This window comes from Colletotrichum paranaense (assembly GCF_030867605.1).
Source record: "Colletotrichum paranaense strain IMI 384185 chromosome Unknown Scaffold_12.1, whole genome shotgun sequence".
Classification (NCBI taxonomy): Eukaryota; Fungi; Ascomycota; class Sordariomycetes; order Glomerellales; family Glomerellaceae; genus Colletotrichum; species Colletotrichum paranaense.
This window is the reverse complement of record NW_026848970.1, coordinates 153,951-171,301: the sequence shown is the minus strand read 5'-3', so window position 1 is coordinate 171,301 and position 17,351 is coordinate 153,951. Positions and strand designations below refer to the sequence as shown.

At 51.2% G+C, this 17,351-nt stretch overlaps 7 protein-coding genes across 7 annotated transcripts; 3 read left to right on the top strand and 4 right to left on the bottom strand.

Moving 5' to 3' along the window:
• Positions 1-1,852: 1,852 nt before the first annotated feature.
• CPAR01_12975 (glycosyl hydrolase family 47) lies at positions 1,853-3,595 on the top strand (the record flags this gene model as incomplete). Its single annotated transcript, XM_060497229.1, has 4 exons — positions 1,853-2,073; positions 2,147-2,319; positions 2,384-2,965; positions 3,021-3,595. The coding sequence occupies 4 exons, from the start codon at positions 1,853-1,855 to the stop codon at positions 3,593-3,595; spliced, it is 1,551 nt and encodes a 516-aa protein (XP_060343622.1).
• Positions 3,596-3,798: 203 nt separating this feature from the next.
• On the bottom strand, positions 3,799-4,047 carry CPAR01_12974 (uncharacterized protein; the record flags this gene model as incomplete). The annotated part of the gene is made up of 1 exon (XM_060497228.1): positions 3,799-4,047. The coding sequence occupies one exon, from the start codon at positions 4,045-4,047 to the stop codon at positions 3,799-3,801; it is 249 nt and encodes an 82-aa protein (XP_060343621.1).
• A 2,843-nt stretch (positions 4,048-6,890) lies between these two features.
• On the top strand, positions 6,891-7,939 carry CPAR01_12973 (integral membrane protein DUF125; the record flags this gene model as incomplete). The annotated part of the gene is made up of 2 exons (XM_060497227.1): positions 6,891-7,327; positions 7,393-7,939. 2 exons carry the CDS (start codon positions 6,891-6,893, stop codon positions 7,937-7,939), a joined length of 984 nt encoding a protein of 327 aa, XP_060343620.1.
• A 743-nt stretch (positions 7,940-8,682) lies between these two features.
• On the bottom strand, positions 8,683-9,870 carry CPAR01_12972 (fasciclin domain-containing protein; the record flags this gene model as incomplete). The annotated part of the gene is made up of 2 exons (XM_060497226.1): positions 8,683-8,897; positions 8,952-9,870. The coding sequence occupies 2 exons, from the start codon at positions 9,868-9,870 to the stop codon at positions 8,683-8,685; spliced, it is 1,134 nt and encodes a 377-aa protein (XP_060343619.1).
• Positions 9,871-10,687: 817 nt separating this feature from the next.
• Positions 10,688-12,879, bottom strand: CPAR01_12971 (uncharacterized protein; the record flags this gene model as incomplete). The annotated part of the gene is made up of 6 exons (XM_060497225.1): positions 10,688-11,540; positions 11,601-11,730; positions 11,818-12,020; positions 12,072-12,114; positions 12,189-12,481; positions 12,653-12,879. The coding sequence occupies 6 exons, from the start codon at positions 12,877-12,879 to the stop codon at positions 10,688-10,690; spliced, it is 1,749 nt and encodes a 582-aa protein (XP_060343618.1).
• Positions 12,880-13,292: 413 nt separating this feature from the next.
• On the top strand, positions 13,293-14,522 carry CPAR01_12970 (uncharacterized protein; the record flags this gene model as incomplete). Its single annotated transcript, XM_060497224.1, has 1 exon — positions 13,293-14,522. One exon carries the CDS (start codon positions 13,293-13,295, stop codon positions 14,520-14,522), a length of 1,230 nt encoding a protein of 409 aa, XP_060343617.1.
• A 333-nt stretch (positions 14,523-14,855) lies between these two features.
• On the bottom strand, positions 14,856-16,993 carry CPAR01_12969 (uncharacterized protein; the record flags this gene model as incomplete). Its single annotated transcript, XM_060497223.1, has 2 exons — positions 14,856-16,549; positions 16,612-16,993. 2 exons carry the CDS (start codon positions 16,991-16,993, stop codon positions 14,856-14,858), a joined length of 2,076 nt encoding a protein of 691 aa, XP_060343616.1.
• Between the last annotated feature and the right edge of the window lie 358 nt (positions 16,994-17,351).

The window sequence follows — 17,351 nt, the reverse complement described above, 5'->3', positions numbered from 1 at the left end:
AAGAACGAATCAAACGACGAAGTAAACTTTGCGTACTTCTGAAGCGACCCTTGCTTCGTCGGTGGGCCAATCACGACGATGCCGACTGGGAAACAGGATGCATTCATCAGACGATTCGCCCGGTAGGAAAACGAAGTCCGTCTGTAGAAGCATGCCATCCAAGTCAGATCTACCTAGAATTTCCAACGCTGCCTTCGGCGTATCAACAGAGCAGGTGGGGGACTGTATGCTGTGCTCAATAGAGGTCGTGTTCGCGGGTTCGCGCAGTGCGGGGGCGGCCTCGACACGGATTTGCAGGTACCGAACTCAAAGTCAAGAGTTGGAGATGAAGATCGTCACGCACGCATCTGTTATTTCTCCAATGTCACCCTTCTGACCAAGTCAAGTGGTTGACATGGGACGAGCTGGCGGACCTTAGTTCTGACGCCGCGCCATTTCTCCCTATCACGATTGACATTTGATCTTTGGTTTGTGTAACTCTTGGGCAACTTGCCAAAGGACTAAAACTATTGATGCGCTACTCCTTGCTCTTACATGAAAATCAAATAGGCACTGCATCGACGCCGAGCATGCAGAGCCTCCGAGATCCAATGATCAGTAGCCCCGATCATCCCCGGCTAGATTAAGCCGGGTATAGCGGCCGTCGGCACAACCAAGCAGTCTTCTGATCCGCCCGCGCCAAAGCCAAAGGCCGCAGTCGGTCGATATCTGGAGGCCATGCAAATTGACTCTCGGTTGAAGCCCATCTCCAAAGTCCCGAGGGGACACTGCCTCATACGGAAGGTCAACAAGTTTACAACTTACAACACCTTGTGGTCGGGGCATTGTACGAGGGCCCAGAATATCCCCTCATTTCTATCCCTCGGAGGCTCGGGTATTGCAACTCGCCAACATTTGTTTCCTTGACTTCATCTGCCCGTATGCAACTGCAACTGCAACGCAACGCTGCATTTAACTTTGGGCAGCACTCACTGGGCAAGGGGCCTTTCCCAAGTTTCCCCCCAACAGCTGCTCCGCACGTGCTTGATTCACCAGGGACGTCCGTGCCTGGTGACTTTGCCATTTCGAGATGAGCAGCGACGAACCTGGGCAAGATCTTCTCTGCGCGTGTTTGATGCCAGTCATTACGGCCACCAGCGGACTCGGCCCGCGTGGACGGCTCATCACTCGCCCTACCAATGGTGTAACCCCCGTTCGAATAAGAACAGTTCGTCTGACTCCTGGGCGTTAGATGCACTCATAGTCTCATTCTACTGGGGTGGTGGTGGGACTTTGGGGAGGTGGAGGGTGGTATCGAAAGGAACAATAATCAGGAGGGCGAAGATGAGCCGGAGATGGGAAGGGAAAGACACCGGATCGCGAGGACCACTTACCATGTCGAATGGACACAACAAACCCAACGTTACAGACGCAGAAAGCCGACAGAAGCAGGAGAAGAAGCAGGGGCAGCTGGTGTGTGGAAAAAAAGATCCCGACGATGAGACATGGAGCAGGGGCGAACGCAAAGTCCGGGGGACTATGGATGAGAAACAGAGTTTATTCATCTCATGCTGTGCCTGCGTGAAAGTGTTCCCAGTCTCCAGGTCCTCCCTCCCGAAGTTTCCCAGAGTTTGCCGATTCCTGGGGGTTGCGTGATTCCAACACACCCCCAACTGACCCATTGTCATTTTATTAGCCTTTGCGCGCCCCAATAATGCAGTCGACGATAGATATATATATTTGACCACGGCCTCTCTCCTTCCCTCACTATCGTTCGTCGTTCGTCCGGACCCTGCTCCGTCTGTAGTCTCAGTCTCTCTCTGCTTCCCAGGACCGACATCTAATAGCTTGGAGGCTTCTCGTCGCGAACACGATGCACCTGTCAATGCGCGGACTGGCCGTCGCCGGGCTCCTCGCCCAGGCGTCAGCCTCCCCTCAAACTCTTCTACAGGCCGCCGCGCCGCAGTATATCAACCAGCCCGAGAGGGCGGCAGCCGTCAAGGAAGCCTTCCAGCGCTCGTGGGACGGGTACCGCAAGTTCGCCTTCCCCAATGACACGCTCAAGCCGGTGTCGAACACGGCTGAGAATGACCGGTACGTTTTTAGTCGTTTGCTCCACAAGAAAAAGAGCGCAAAGAACCCCGTTTCCTGACGATTTTTGCTGTAGGAATGGTTGGGGTGCGAGTGCTGTGGACGCCTTGAGTACTGCCATCCTTATGGAGAACAAGGACGTTGTGGGACAGATTCTAGACTTTATACCGACCATCAACTTCAACGTGACGGATAGCGAGGTCTCTCTGTTTGAGACGACTATCCGATATCTTGGCGGCATGTTGGCAGGTGAGACAGGCTTCCCAAAGTAAAAAGGTGGTGTTTCTCTCGTAAAGCTAATACAACTGAATAGGACATGACTTGCTGAAAGGACCACTCAAAGATGTCGCCAGTAATCAGACCGGCGTAGACAATCTTCTCGCGCAGTCGAAGAAACTTGCAGACAATCTCAAAGTCGCGTTCGATACAGCAACCGGCATCCCCGATAACACGCTCATCTACGATCCCAAGCCGCGCAAGAAGGGCTCCGACACGAACGGCATTGCAACCATTGGGACCTTGGTGCTGGAGTGGACTCGCCTGAGCGACCTAACGGGGGACAAGCAATACGCGGATCTGTCACAGAAGGGCGAGAATTTCCTCCTAAAGCCCAACGAGGAGGTGTTCCCCGGCCTGTTAGGTACGGACGTCTTCATCTCGAACGGGACATTTGCGGATCGGTCCGGTGGCTGGAACGGAGGCACCGACAGTTTCTACGAATACCTCATCAAGATGTGGGTGTACGACCAGAATCGATTTTCGCTCTACAAGGAGCGCTGGATCGCTGCGGCCGATTCATCGATCAAGTTCTTGGCGTCGAGCCCGACTACTCGGCCTGATTTGACGTTCTTGGCGGCGTACAACAATGCGAACCTGAGATTCGTCAGCAGCCATCGTAAGTTTGAACCGCTTCTTTGTGGCCATGGTCGATTGCTAACAAGCTCGTCTAGTTGCGTGCTTCGATGGTGGCAACTTTATTCTCGGTGGTCTTGTTCTCAAGGAGCAAAAATACGTCGACTTTGGCATCAAGCTGACCGAGGGCTGCCGCGAGACGTACAAACAGACGGCGACTGGAATCGGGCCAGAAATCTTCCGCTGGCAAGACGACAGGCCGCCGGTGAACAAGACTCTCAACCCGGACCCGCCCGCGAACCAGACAGAGTTCTACAAAAAGGCAGGCTTCTGGATCAGAGAGGACGGCGCGGGTTACGTTCTCCGACCCGAGGTCATTGAGAGCTACTACTACGCCTACCGCGCCACCGGCGACAGCAAGTACCAGGACTGGGCGTGGGACGCTTTCCTGGCGATCAATAAGACGTGCAGCGCGGGAAGCGGCTTCTCGTCCATCACCAACGTCCAGGATCCGAAGGGAGGGTCATTCGACGACTTCCAGGAAAGTTTCTGGTTCGCCGAGGTTCTCAAGTACAGCTACCTGATCCAGGCCACGGATGCGAAGGTCCAAGTTGAAGTAGCGGACAACAAGTTTGTTTTCAACACCGAGGCGCATCCGTTCCAGATCGCTTAGAAAGCGAAGACTTGTACCGGGAGAAGAAGGCCGAGGTTGTGGTGATACATGCATTGATGAGCGAGAGGTGGGACGGTAATATTGATAGTTGGGCATAGATACCCATTGTGAATAATTGCATTTTTTTTTAAATTTTTTTTTTTAGTTCATACCGAAGTCTTCTCCGTATACATGATCTTTCTGGTTTCGTTGTCTATCCTGGGCTATGAGCCGCCGTCTCTCTTGGCGTATTCTTCCTCCATGGCCTCCTCGTAGAGCCGGTCGGCCTCGAGCTCGGCTTCCGTCTTGGGGCGGGTGGTGCCGGCTCCCGTGTTTGCGCCGGCGCCGGTAGCTTGGCCCGTGTGTTGCTGGCTCTGTCCGACTGTTTCTGTGGTACTAGACTGAGCTGGTTGTGTCTTTGTAGGTTCGTCTTCTGGGACGTTGGGGACGCCTAGTTTGATTGGGAGACCCATTGCGATGACGTAGTGTGGGGTGTGTGAGGTGAGGAATGGAATGTACGGAGTATGTATCTGTGGAGAGTGGGAGTTGGTTTAGGGTGAGAGAGTTGAGTGAGGATGAGGATGAGGATGAGTGTTTGTGAAGAGAAGTGTGGCTGGGGTGAGGCTGGTGTATGTGCTGTATTTATGGGGAAGGAAGTTTGTAAGGTAGGAGAATGGAAGATTCCATGCGGCAGTGATGGGTAGCTAGAAGAGTCCGCATAGACTTGCGTCTGCCTTTGCTCGTGTGCTTGTCAAACAGTCACCTGTGGCGAATCATGGGAGGGAGCCGGCAGAGCTGTTCAGCTGCCCTAGGGACGCAGCGAGCTCCGCTATTCGCCGTGTGTGGGTAAAGGTAGTTCGGATCCGAACTGATGGCCGGGGACTGGAAGTGTCTTGTCCTTCGAGCCGATCCGCCCCACCTGTTGTCTCTGGGATCAGCACTGGACGGAGGTCCAAAGCCACACATACACACCGCAAGCTTGACAAGGTAGGGAAGGTGAGATGAGTGGGTGAGAGGCAGGCAGAGAGGTATGGTACGTAGGTTGTGGAATGTACTTCCGTACACGTGCTGTGTTCACCGGGCAGCCGGAATCGAGATTTGAAGTGAGACGATTGCTTTTGGTCTCTTTAATTTAGAGGTTGGCTCATGTTTTGTGATCTAGATTGTCTTGAAAGTTTGGAACACTCGTGTCTCTCTCTCACTCTGGTTCTGTGTGTGTATGTGTCTTGCGCACGTCGGGAAGTGGGTGAGAGAGGAAACAATTTAGAAGGTTGAGCTACCGTTCTGGATGAGACATGGCAAACACAGGATGTATTCCCCGAAAGGCAATTGCTCGAAACTTTGCTTGCAATGGAGAGTCGAAAAAGTCAAAGCATACTGCGTGCAACGCTTTGGCTCTCGAGTCCTTGAGAAAGAGTTCAAGGTAAGGGGCCATGGGATGTGATTTGCGGATAAGGCCCAATGCTACGGCAGTTTTTTTGCAATCTGCAGTCTGTAAAGTCAAAGGGTCTCCGGTGGGATGAGTCCTGGAAAAGTCAGGGACGACATTGCGACATTACCTATGACATTTTGTGAGATAGGGTTCTACGGCAACGTCGTTCTTGGTGAAATGTGTGTATGTGCGCCTTGGCCACCAAGAGACACAAGACACTGCCTACTCTAAATCGACTCGATTGGGCCACGTAGGACCTGTCTCACTCTCGATTCAATCGTACTGCGCCGCTCTGTCACGTTATGCAGTGACGTTTTTCCTTTCTTTTTCTTTTTCCTCTTCGCAGTTGTCTGGTGACTGGAGGGAAGAGTCGCCATGCTGATTCGACTCGTGCAAGTCAGTAGTCACCCCAATCACAGAACAGAACACGGAAGAAGGTGAACAAGGTGCATCCAGATCAGCCAGGAACCATTTTGGATACCCAACGGGCCAGTGAGAGCGTTTGGATTTCGAATTTCCCGTCTCCCGTCGGCGCCGAGCACCGAGCGGCGATTTCCCCCTCAGACTTTTCTCTCTCGACCAACTACCTTTTGCAGTAAGCGATTGACCGTGCAATTGCAAGGCCCCAGTCAGGATGAGCATGCTTATTCTCTCTTCACCGTCTTCTCTTTCCCCCTGTCCTCCCTCTCTATGTATACTACTGTGGTAGGCTTCTAGATGAAGATTAGCCCCCCCTTACCACAGTACGACTCGGCGCTGCGAAATAAACGCCGGAAGACCGGCCGTATGACCCCCGGAGGGTCGGCCGGTTGCACCGCGAACCAATCAATAGCGAATGTAGACGCAGTGAGAAACCCAAAAGAGGAAACGTAGTTATGTAAAGCAAAGGTGAAGCGGAGGTAACCATGCAGTTTGGTCCGTCACGGTGCTCCGAGTTGCGTTTAAGGATATAAGAGGTACGTACTCCGTACCTGTCCGTCCGTACTTCCGAGCTTTGGTGGGGCACTCCCGAGCCAGCGGACCAATGAAGGATACTACAATCAGTGCTTACCTCTGGGTCTGGCCAATTATCGATCGGCCGTTGCTGATTACACGTCCGAATGGTAACACCGGGTCGCAGGGTGGCCTGCGACCCCTGCAGCCTCTGGGATCGGGGGCGCTCGAACTGGGCCCTTGCTAATGGCTTTCTGGGTCGCATTGAGCAACAAGCTACACCATAGGCTGCTTTTTTGCTTGTCATGGGCGAGACTCGAGGCAAGCTTGGCCTTTTTTTTTCACTTCTGGGGCTTTGTAAGTTTCGTTTTTGTTGCCCCATTACTTGACATTCTTCTAGTCAAAGTACCTTGATTCTGCTTAGCTTTGATATGTAAGGGCAAGAAGGGGGGAGGGGGGACGGTACCTTGAGAAAGAAAGTCAAACGTTCCCAGGTCTCGAGGAATTTAAACTGACGGATGGTTGCCCTCTTACACCACTCTCGATCTGACACTGGAATGCCAACTGATCTCGTCCCTTCATACTACTTCATACTACATCATCCAGACCTGTGAACAACTCGATTCAACGAAAACAAAACAAACAAGCCTGTCTCACTACCCCGGACTCGAGTTCTCTCTCTCGATTCTCCTACTAAAACCCGAGCTTACACCTCGGCGATTTACAAGTCGAAAGAAGCTTCTCTTTCCCTCGGACGTGCTTCGAGAACGGGTCTACAGGATCAGGGCGAGAGAAGATTGAGATACATTAGATTAACTCTGCCTGGACTTCGACACCACGCTCCCATCTCGATAACACATCAGCATCAGGGAACCCGGCTTACATTCTCCCTCTCTCTTCTCTCAAAGAGAAGAGCTATACTTACCATTACATCACATCACATCACACAAAATGGGTCTCGTCACATTGAAAAACCTCCTCTTCGGCCGCACGCGGCCCCCGACGCGCGCCAAAACCGTCAACGGCCGCGCCGAGAGCACAATGTCGGATGAGACTATCGTCGACAGCGGCGACCTCGAGAGGCAACCCCTGCTGCGGTCCAGCGACCGGACCGTCTCGACAGCGACCATGGCGACGGCGACGTCAGAAACGTCCACCACATCCACGAGAGTCTCGGAGAGCGACTCGCGCAGCTTCCGCCTCGACGCTCGCATGATTTCCGACGCCACTATTGGACTGTCTGACGGCTTGACGGTGCCGTTTGCCCTCACGGCCGGTCTATCAGCGCTGGGACAGACAAAGGTTGTCATCTTTGGCGGTATGGCGGAGTTGATTGCCGGTGCTATCTCAATGGGTCTCGGTGGCTACCTTGGAGCCAAGAGCGAAGCGTAAGTTCTTCACCATAGTTTTGACAATATGCTTGGAGAGCATCACTAACACTCAAACTCAACAGTGCATCCTACAAGGAAACCCGCAGCGAATGCACCCGCCTGACCCAAGACGACCCGGCCATGGCCCGCGCCCAGGTCCTCGAGGTTCTCGAACCTTACGACCTCCCCAAACAGACCCTCGAAGATGTAACAGACCACCTCTCAACTTCGCCCCGGCTCATCGACTTCCTCATGCAATTCCACCACTGCGAGCAGGAACCGGCCTCCAACCGCGCCTTCATCTCCGCCCTCACCATCGCCGCCGGCTACCTCCTCGGCGGTCTCATCCCGCTGTTCCCCTACTTCTTCGTCCCAGCCGAGGACGTCTACCTGGCGCTCTACATCTCCGTCGCTGTCATGGCCGTCGCGCTGTTCGCTTTTGGCTACGTCAAGACGTGTATCGTCTCGGGTTGGTCCGGTTTGCGGTGCGTGAGGCAGGCTGTTGTCGGCGGATTGGAGATGGTTGTCGTCGGTGGTGCGGCGGCGGGTGCGGCAATGGGGTTGGTGAAAGCTTTTGATCAGCTGGCGCAGTCTGATGATGTGTCTGCGTTGGCGAGCAAGATTTTCTAATACCCTCACACCTATGTTCTTTTTCTACTCATTTTCTCGACTCATGTCGTCTGTCTGGACAAGCTCCTTTTTCTTACTTCAATACCTCTACTCTTCTGTTTATTCTCTTTGTCTAGGGTGTACACGGGATGTGTTACACGCCATCAGGGTGGTAGGGAGGCACAGGAAAACTCGGACCGGGGGTTCAGGTCAGGGCAAAGGAAAATCTCCCATGTTTGCATTGTTTAGCGTGGTACGCGGTTACACCAAGGGAACCATATTATTCCAGAGTCGCCTTCCAGATCGAGAAGATGGTTAGGTCGCAGCGACGCGAAAGAGGGCGGCGTCGGCGTCGAAGAGTCTCACGAAACTATGGGATATGACAGCAAGGACAGCTGCAGGGGAAGCCAAATTTTACTAGATAGACCATCTATTAAAACAAGACTGAGACACGTTCTCTCTTCCACAGTTCATTCAATACATTGATCAAGTACGGCGACTTAACCGCTGCCTCAGCCCTAGTAGAGCTTGGTCAGGAGATTCACTCTCTCGATGCCCTATGCACTGGACAGCAGTCGACTGCTGTGCCGATGTTGCAAGTAATTGTTTCTGGGTCCTTATTCATTCATGTTTGCTTACAACGTTACTTGCTAAAGGAGTTCATTGCCATACAACTGCGCCTCTACAGACTAGACCTGTCTCTTTTGGTACCACATCTTCGACTCTTCCTCCCGTATCCTATAGCCAGCCTGCTTCCAACTTGCTTATTTGGGCACCACCCAAACCACGCTGGGCGTGGTTGGCAGGGGCTCATAATGCAAAAAGGCCTTCCTCTTGGCGGCTCGCCATCTAACGGCTTTGATAATACCAATGATGAAGACACCTGAAATAACAGTGAGCCCAACGACAGCCCGGGCAATGTCTTCACGTAATCCCCAAGGAGCTCCAATGGTGCCAGGAGGTAAGTCATGGTCAGGATCTAAGTGCGTCAGTACGGAAGTCTACGAGGCATTGGGCAGAATAGAAGACATACCTGTCTCCGGTGACAGCAGCTCATCGACAATGTGAGCAACCCCACCGCTAATGAGCACATTCTGCATCGTCACCATCTTGTGATTAACAAAGATGCGCCCCTTGGAATCGCCGCTGATGGAAATCTTCTTGCCGCTCATTGTCGTCACCATCCTCGGCTCTTGCGGGAAAGATGTGTGGAACAAGACGTGGTCCGGGACGACGTGGTCTTTAATGAGCGTCTCTAGTGCCTTGTCATCGAGCGATTCTAGCTTCGAGCGTCCTCTCCAGACGGCCTTGTTCCTTGGGAGGAAAACGGTTGCGTCGTGGAGCTTCTCGAGTACACCATCCATGCGGGACTCGGTGACTACGTTCCAGAATACGTCGAGTTCTCCCAGGCTGCTTGTCTCTGACAGACTACGGGGGACTACCAGAGCCTGGTTGATTGTGTGAATGACGCCGTGGGTGTGGGGAATGTCCGTGTCGACTGTGTGTACGATTTTCTGGTCGCCAGACTCCACGCGTAGATTGTGTGAGCCGTCGCAGGTCGCTGTCAACTTGACGACGGCCCCCTTGGAGATGTTTGTTAAGCCTGAGGATGGTTTGAGTGACGACTGGGCTAGCTGGGTCTCTGTATGAAGTGCGGGAGCCGATGAGAGGTAAGAGCCCTCTAAGAAATGGTACTGCAAGACTCCCCTGGCGATGTCTGGGTCCATGGAGGTGAGATTCAGGCCCCATTTTGCGAGATAGATGATCGCATCGTCGGTCATAGCCAGGAGTGTGGAGTTTTGTGCCTTCTCGAAGGTGTCCATGAGCTTCAGGTGTGTAAGGAGGCCGTGGAGCATTGAGGTCGAACCATGCTTGGCTAGGACGTCTCCGAGAGACTGTGCCGCCGCAGAAGCCAGTAAGACGGCAGTTGTGGTGTAAGTGAATAGATGCATCGTGATTGAAGATTCAGATCAATCCTATTCTGGCGTTGGATGCGCGTAGAGGTTTTGCAGCCGGTTGCTATATCTACATATACCTTTCCCAGTCGTCCCCAGTCTTGGCTTGGGGCCGTCGTCAGTCTCCTACTCCACCAAGTCTCAGACTCGAACTCTTTTCGGGCATGTAGACGGTAGAACACCTATCTAAGGTTCAACTTATGCTAAGTCAAGCTATAAACAGCAAAGGTTACTATGCAGACAAACGGGCGTACTGGAAAGTGGCAGGTTGATCCTTGTGTACGATATCGACCGTTTTGACAAACGGATTCTCAATTCGGCAAGGCACTGGAAGCATGACTCCTGCGGTGTGTATCAATGGCCAAGCATATGATCCTTGAACAAGTGGTATTAGGAGTAATCTGCCCCAGAAAAGTAGGTCTTAATTGTGAAGTGATCGAAGTTGAAAGCTGCTGGGGCTCTCGCGAGTGGGAATAATCAACTAAGCATCTTGAGTTTTGAGCCATAGCGAAGCAGTAAACACACCCATTATAAGAACTATTGACTATTTAAGCTATCACATACGACCATACCCATTGGAAAACTCGGGATCCCGTCCGCTCTCCCATAGATAAGCCAATGAGGGCCGGATTAGTAGTTGGGTCGGTGACGACCAGCGAATACCTGGTGTTGTATGTTTTTGACTTTTTGTGCTCTCATCTGCTCTAAGGGCACCGGAGACCTGTCAGTCAGTAGATGCAGATGAGACCGTTTTGGCTAGCCCTTGCACATTCGTTTAAATCAGGAGGAGCTCTCTAATGAGATTTGAGGAACGCTAGATTAGCCTTGCCCACAATGACTTAAACCTTTCCTCGCGATCTAAGCTGACTGGCCACACAACGCGGCTCAACATTTCCCTGGCTTCAGACCATGCAACAACGCCTGTGATCTTGGCCCAATTCCGAACGAAGCTGGCCAATTCTTCCAGGATGGAATCGAGGCGCTTGTCGCAGAATAATAGCTGGGCATGAACCACACTTAATGAACCGACAAATGCTTTCCAGAGCCACGTGTCGCGTGTCTCTCGGCTCATACTGGAGAGACTGACTAAGTCATTTCGCAAATCTTGTGTAAGAATCTGGAGTATATGGTAGTGCAGTTGCTTCTCCATTGGTAGACCCTGATTCCAGATCCCAAGAGCGGCAATCAGATACATGCCGACGCCCACACAAAATCCAGACCACGACGATATAAAGGTTTGCTTTCCACGAGATGGGAGTTGAATCTTGTCGGCCAATGATGAATGATGGGCGCTGATGACTGCGAACAGTAGGTCGGATGAGCCACCACTATCCCAAACCTTCCAGGGCGTGGTGAGAACTACGTCAGCAGATGCTTGCGCATGTCTTGCGTCTGCGAGCTTGGTAATATTACGAAGAGCTGTAATAGTCGGGTACATATCAATGTTCTTTGGCTTGCTACCTTGTGGCACAGAGCCGAAAAAGAAAGGTACCATTCGGAGAGCCCTGAGGCGAAGATCCAGATCACTAGCCTCGTGGTTAGGCCATCCATGTTTCAAGTTGGCCAACCCTCTAGGATGTGAGTGTGGCTTTTTGCCTTGAGACGATGCGTAGGTAGCAAGAGTGTCGTCTGAGCGGCTCTTCAAGCAGTGGACGACGTTGTAATCTCTAGCGAGGTAAAGAATCAATGAACATGTACATTTTATTCTGCCATTTGAGGTTCCTTACAGAATAAGATAGCGATTCATCTGCTCAACTTGAATGTCATCAATTATGTGCTGACCGGGGGTTTCCGCTCGCTGAGAATCCAGATAAGTCATGAGACCTTTAAGGTGAAATTCGGCAATAGCCAAATTTCCTAAGCAACACTAAGAATTCGAAATGTCAGTATGACGGAGTATAAAAGCAAACCAGCGTTGTAGCACCTCTATGAAGCAGAGCGTACTGATGTACTTTGCGCACCGCATGATATCTCGTTCGTGTGGCGTTGCGACAAGCCAAGAGTTGACCTGGCGTATGCTCTGGATCTTTTGGGAGACAAAAGTGGATTCAAATGAAGAGAGATCGCCTTTATTCCATGCGTAGTGAAGACCGGATAACAATATCGTGTTTTGCAGGACATCCGCATCGGAAGTAGCTGATGCAATACTGCAGTGCCTCTTAGTATATCATCGTCCGGATACCGCGATAGACACTTACCAATCATCCGGATTTCCGGGTAGCAGACTCTGAGAGCGGCAAGCTTGGAAAACTGTTGTGCTATGATCAGATACAGCCAACACGTATTGCTGGCTTAGCATGAGAGAACAGACTAACAGTAGTGAAGAAGTTCCTTCGACCTGAGAGGCATGTTGATGGGCAAAGTGTCGAAGGGATCAAAGGCTTCCCACGGAGTTACATAAAACGGACTCGGTATTGTGAGCACTTGGATAGATGGCACCTCTGATGATACGGCAATCTCCTTGTCGCTATAAGAGTGGTGTGTGATGGGCCGTGTATCCTCAACGGCCCACGGTGCTTGTTGACCAGGGCAAGGGCCAGCTCTACGTTCGCGGAGCGGAATCTTCGGCACATACGAACACAACTGCTCTTTGAGTGTACAATTGAAGCTGTCGGATAAGATCATTAATCGTGCGTTCCTGAAGTGTTATGACTTGTGGTGAAGCCTCGTGGGGTAAGTTGTTATGATGTGATTGGATCCTCCCAGACAGCACTTGTCGAAATAGTCTTTATATCCACTATCTGACCGCGTAAATGGACACATTAGGAAGGCAGCTTACCAAGATGGGCGCCTCTCATCGCATCGAATGTGCTTTTGGCGGCATGATACGCACCCTGTCCGGCTTCGTGTATTGGTGCGTCTCGCCTTGAGCTTATCCGGCCCAGGGGCCATTATTGGCATGCGAGCAGCTGAGATCAATGCTCGGGTGAGAGTTTTCTTCTCTGGCCTTCCGATCTGGCCAAAACAAAAGAAAACAGAAGAGTGAGTGACGAAATTCGATTTCATGTGAGATTTAAGCAAAGGCAAGTATATGCCGCTATTCCCGTTTGGGCCGAATAACCTGTCAGCCGGCGAATTATCTTTGGCCTCCTTTTCCCTACGATTGTACGGGGTTCGGCCAACTCCTGCACATCCCTTGGAGAACCACAGAATACCCATAGCCAGAAGATGTTTGTTACGCTCGAGTATGGCAACTATCGGTTATGCAACGAGCAGAAAGTGGCTTCACGAAACTTCTGGAAGTCTGCCTGCTGATCCTACTAACAGGCCGCTAATAGCACGACCAGGCAACAGATTGAGCAATTTGACTTGAGGATTTGGTATAAAGATCGCTTCAATTCCTTACAAGAGGAAAGAAACAAACCATCTTTCCCTTCTTCATCACTCTCAGTCAACACAACTGTACCAAATACCAGACGATGGCCTCCCTGCCTTTCAGTGCCCATCCCTACGAGGTCCCTCCTTCAGCAAATCTCACGGCCACCAGCATCTCAGTCCCTGATGCTGAGATTGACAGTTTGAAGACGCTTCTCAAACTCACCCCCATTCCCAAACCCAATAGGTTCAACTCGAGGGATGATGGGTCTTTCGGCCTTCATCGAGATGTCCTCTCAGAGTTGGTCAAATACTGGGAGAACGAATACGACTGGAGAAAATGGGAGTCTACTCTCAACACTTTTCCCCAGTTCAATATGGATGTTACCGATGACGACTCCAAAACATACAAGATCAACTTCTTCGCTCTTTTCTCCAAGAACCCATCCGCAATCCCCATTGTATTCCTACACAGCTGGCCAGGCTCTGTTGTAGAGTATCTCCCGATCCTTCGCAAACTTCAATCTCAATACGACCCCGAGTCGCTTCCCTATCACGTCATTGTGCCTCATCATGTCGGATTTCCGTTCTCTGACGCACCGCCCCTCGATAGGGACTTTTCGCATCTCGATAATGCTCGCCTCATGTCAAAGATGATGCATGCGTTGGGCTTTGGTAAGTCCGGCTACATTGCCTCAGGCGGTGACCTCGGCGGTTGGTCAGCGCCCGTCATTGCGAATCTCGATCCAGCGTGCAAACTCGTCCACATGAGCATGCTGAATGTTTCACCACCTGCTGGTGAAGATGTCGAGGCCGGTATTGAGGCAGGGCAGTATACTGCAGACGAGGTAGCAGCCTTTGCCAGAATGACCGAATTTGCAAAGACAGGCACCGCATTCATCCAACTCGACGGAACGAAGCCAGCCAGTGCAGGGCACATTATCGGAAGCAACCCAGTGGCACTACTCGCCTGGATCGGGGATAAGATGATCAAGTGGTCTGACAAGACACCAGATAGAGATCTTATCATCACGAACCTGGCCCTCTATTGGTTCACGGGGTGCTTCCCAACGTCGGTCTATATCCATCGTGTGGTCTTTGAGAACGTTGAGCTTATGATGAATGGTTGGAAGACTCTCAAAGTCCCACTAGGATATTCAGCCTTCAAGTATGAGCTTGTCTCTGCACCTGAGAGGTGGATCAAGCAAACAGACCAGGTGAGCTGGTATCGAATGCATGGGAGAGGAGGTCATTTTGCTGCGCTTGAAGAACCAGAGGCTTTATGGAAAGATGTGGAGGATTTTATCGGGAAGTTTTGGCCAACGACCTTGTGAGGCCTGCTGTGTAATCAGGCTTCGAAGGTTTGCATGTGATCTTGTTGCGTGGAAGGAAACATTGTTGATGAGAATGGTTTATAGTTGTAGAGTCACACAAGAGATTGAAATGATATAGGGCGATGTGCTCAACATCTCATGTTCCTGTCTAATAAGAAGAAGTTTACCCAATCATCGAAAGTATTCCGATATTGATTGAACTGGACACACTTGCTGCCCTAGAGGCAACAAAATACCAGACAGCTCTCTGTTGCAACGGTGTCGCCGACGATGGACTACGCTTCTGTGCTGTGGTCCGATACGAGTATTCGCCAGTGCTTTCATGTCGCTATGTCACACAATATCCACTGTACGCACGCTGCCATCCGCATACATGCTTCTCTGCAAATCGTTCGGTGGGGTGGTTGACTGGATGAAAAAGCATCCGATCCGTTCAAACTTACCAGGTTGCTGCTTGCTTTCCTTCAGGACCAGTGAAATGAGCTTGAAATTGTCACTCGGTCCATCTTGGATGAAGCTCATCCTGAGGCAGAGCACATCTGCGCCTGGAAGAACTTGGTCTGTACCAGGGCTATCCAAGACGTAATCAGCATGGATATGGAACCGCCCGGTCGATACAACGATATAGTGAACCACGGTCTCCTTCGCGTGACGAATCACAGTGTCTCGTTCAAGTACACCCTCCATTGTGAGGCCGGATATTCTCAAGAGCCCGTAGGCTATGCCGCCATAATTGCCCACGCCTGATGGAGTTACCTTGCAGTCCAGAACGGTGCTGTAGTGCTCAAAAAGGCCTCTGGAGTCTTCTTCGTAGTCAAGGTCGGGGTCCCAGACAAACACTGCGTCCCACACATCGACGCTCGAGTCAACACTAGCCCAAGACCATGTCGGTGCGGTCCTGGGACTTGGTCTCGGGGTTTTGAGGGTAGTCCGTATGATCCAAAGAAGATCATCGTTTATGGAATCTTCCCATATCCCTGCCAGGTAGGACGACTTTCGCCTGACCGCCATATACTTTGCGAGACCTCCAATGGCCGGTAGACGGTCTGAGGTCATTGTGAGATGAAGCGCAGTGTATGAGGTGATCAGGGTGCGCCATAACCTCGCCATAAAATAGCCAGCTATATCCACCCAGTCGTACCCATCAACCTCGCTATCAAGTGCGGAAGCGTGCAAGAGTTTGGTGACGGATATGGGGGAAGAGTCGGATGATCCATGAAACTTGATCCGGCCGCATTCACAGAACAGGTCGGAGCGACACTCGAAGAATATCTCTTGGGGGCCGAAATGCAGAACGCGTGTCGACAGCATGCGTTCCTGGTAGACCCAAGCTCTAGTGAGTAAAGGATGAAAGGAGGATGTTGGATCTCCTCGGTCTGTTGAATTGACGATATTGATGACCTCAAGATGATGGTCAATTCTACGGCGAAAGAGCAGTCGATAGGGGTCACCCGTGACCGTAGGCAAGACAGAGTCAGACACCTCGAAGTCGGGTGTGTTCACAAATAGTCCTCCATCACCATTGCGTGATTGCGTAGCGGCAATGGTCAAGTAAGCGTTACTGTAGATCTCGGCCATCTTCACAGACTCTGTTTCCCAGTCGATCTTGGAATCTTGGATGATACACAGTGAGTCAATCCAGATGTATTTGATTCCAAGTCTTCTAGTGACTAGGACGGCGTCTTGAAAGGTTTTCGAAAGACTGGTCATTGGAATCCCTGTCTTGCGTTGGGAAAGAGTTGCATTTGTGCTGGTTATGATTTGTTTTTGGCCCCAGCAATGACTGAGAGTGATGTAGTCTTCGTGCTGGCCGCTGGAATCAATGAGTCGAATCATGTCTTCAGCGTATCCAACGTCTAGTACCCGGCTTGGAAGCGTCGGCTTTTCAGGAGACTCGCAATATTCATGAGAATCGCCGAGACAAATCTCAATCCATGATCTGACTTTGTCAAGAGCAGTATCCGAATCAGTACCTTCCGACGTCCTGTATGTGGTCGGTATCGATTCCCATGTATCACGAACAGGATCTGGGGCATTTCTTTCAACATTTATGATTCCACATATCACCAATGGATTGTGTTGTGCTTACCGCCCTCAAGCGCAACAAATTCGACTTCAAAGCGACTCCCATCTGTCATGTTGAATCGAATTTGTTTGTCAACGTCGACCGGAAAATCGTACTTGAGGTCAGACGACAACTTGTAAACGAATCGTATGTCGCAATGGTTGATGTTGGCTTCATGAATATTATGCTGCGCTAAGCAGCCTCGGCACCCCATTAAGAGGACACTACAAGTGTGACAAGAGGCTGCAGAGCTTTGGAACTTGTCCCATGGCACCCCTGATATTTCATGGTTCCGCCTGGTCTTCAAGGCTGGATCTTGAATGTCTCCATGGCCGTGGAGTTCATTGCAGACCTGGCAAGCCATGATGAGGATGAGCGCTGAGCGTGCGTTATTGTTTGGCTGCATGTTTGAAGCATCTGACGAAGCGATAATTAAGGGGGTTTTAGTATCATGTGACCAGTAACCCATTGGCGTCGTAGACGTTATTGGCACTTTGTGTTCAGGTGCAGGCTGACTGCATATTGCGTAGTCATCCGCCTTATTGCGATGCGCAGACTGGTTGGCCCACCAATTGCGAGTCTCTTCGAAGTCGAACGGGCTGAGCTAGAGTTTAACGTGGTCTTCAGTGACCCATTTTGGTTATGGCTTAACGCTTATATCTCGCGTTGCATGCCTTTATCTACATAGTATCTAGGAACCGTTACCCAAAAGAACGCCCGCTCTAGATGCGAAAGAACAGATAATGAATACAGTAATAATACAC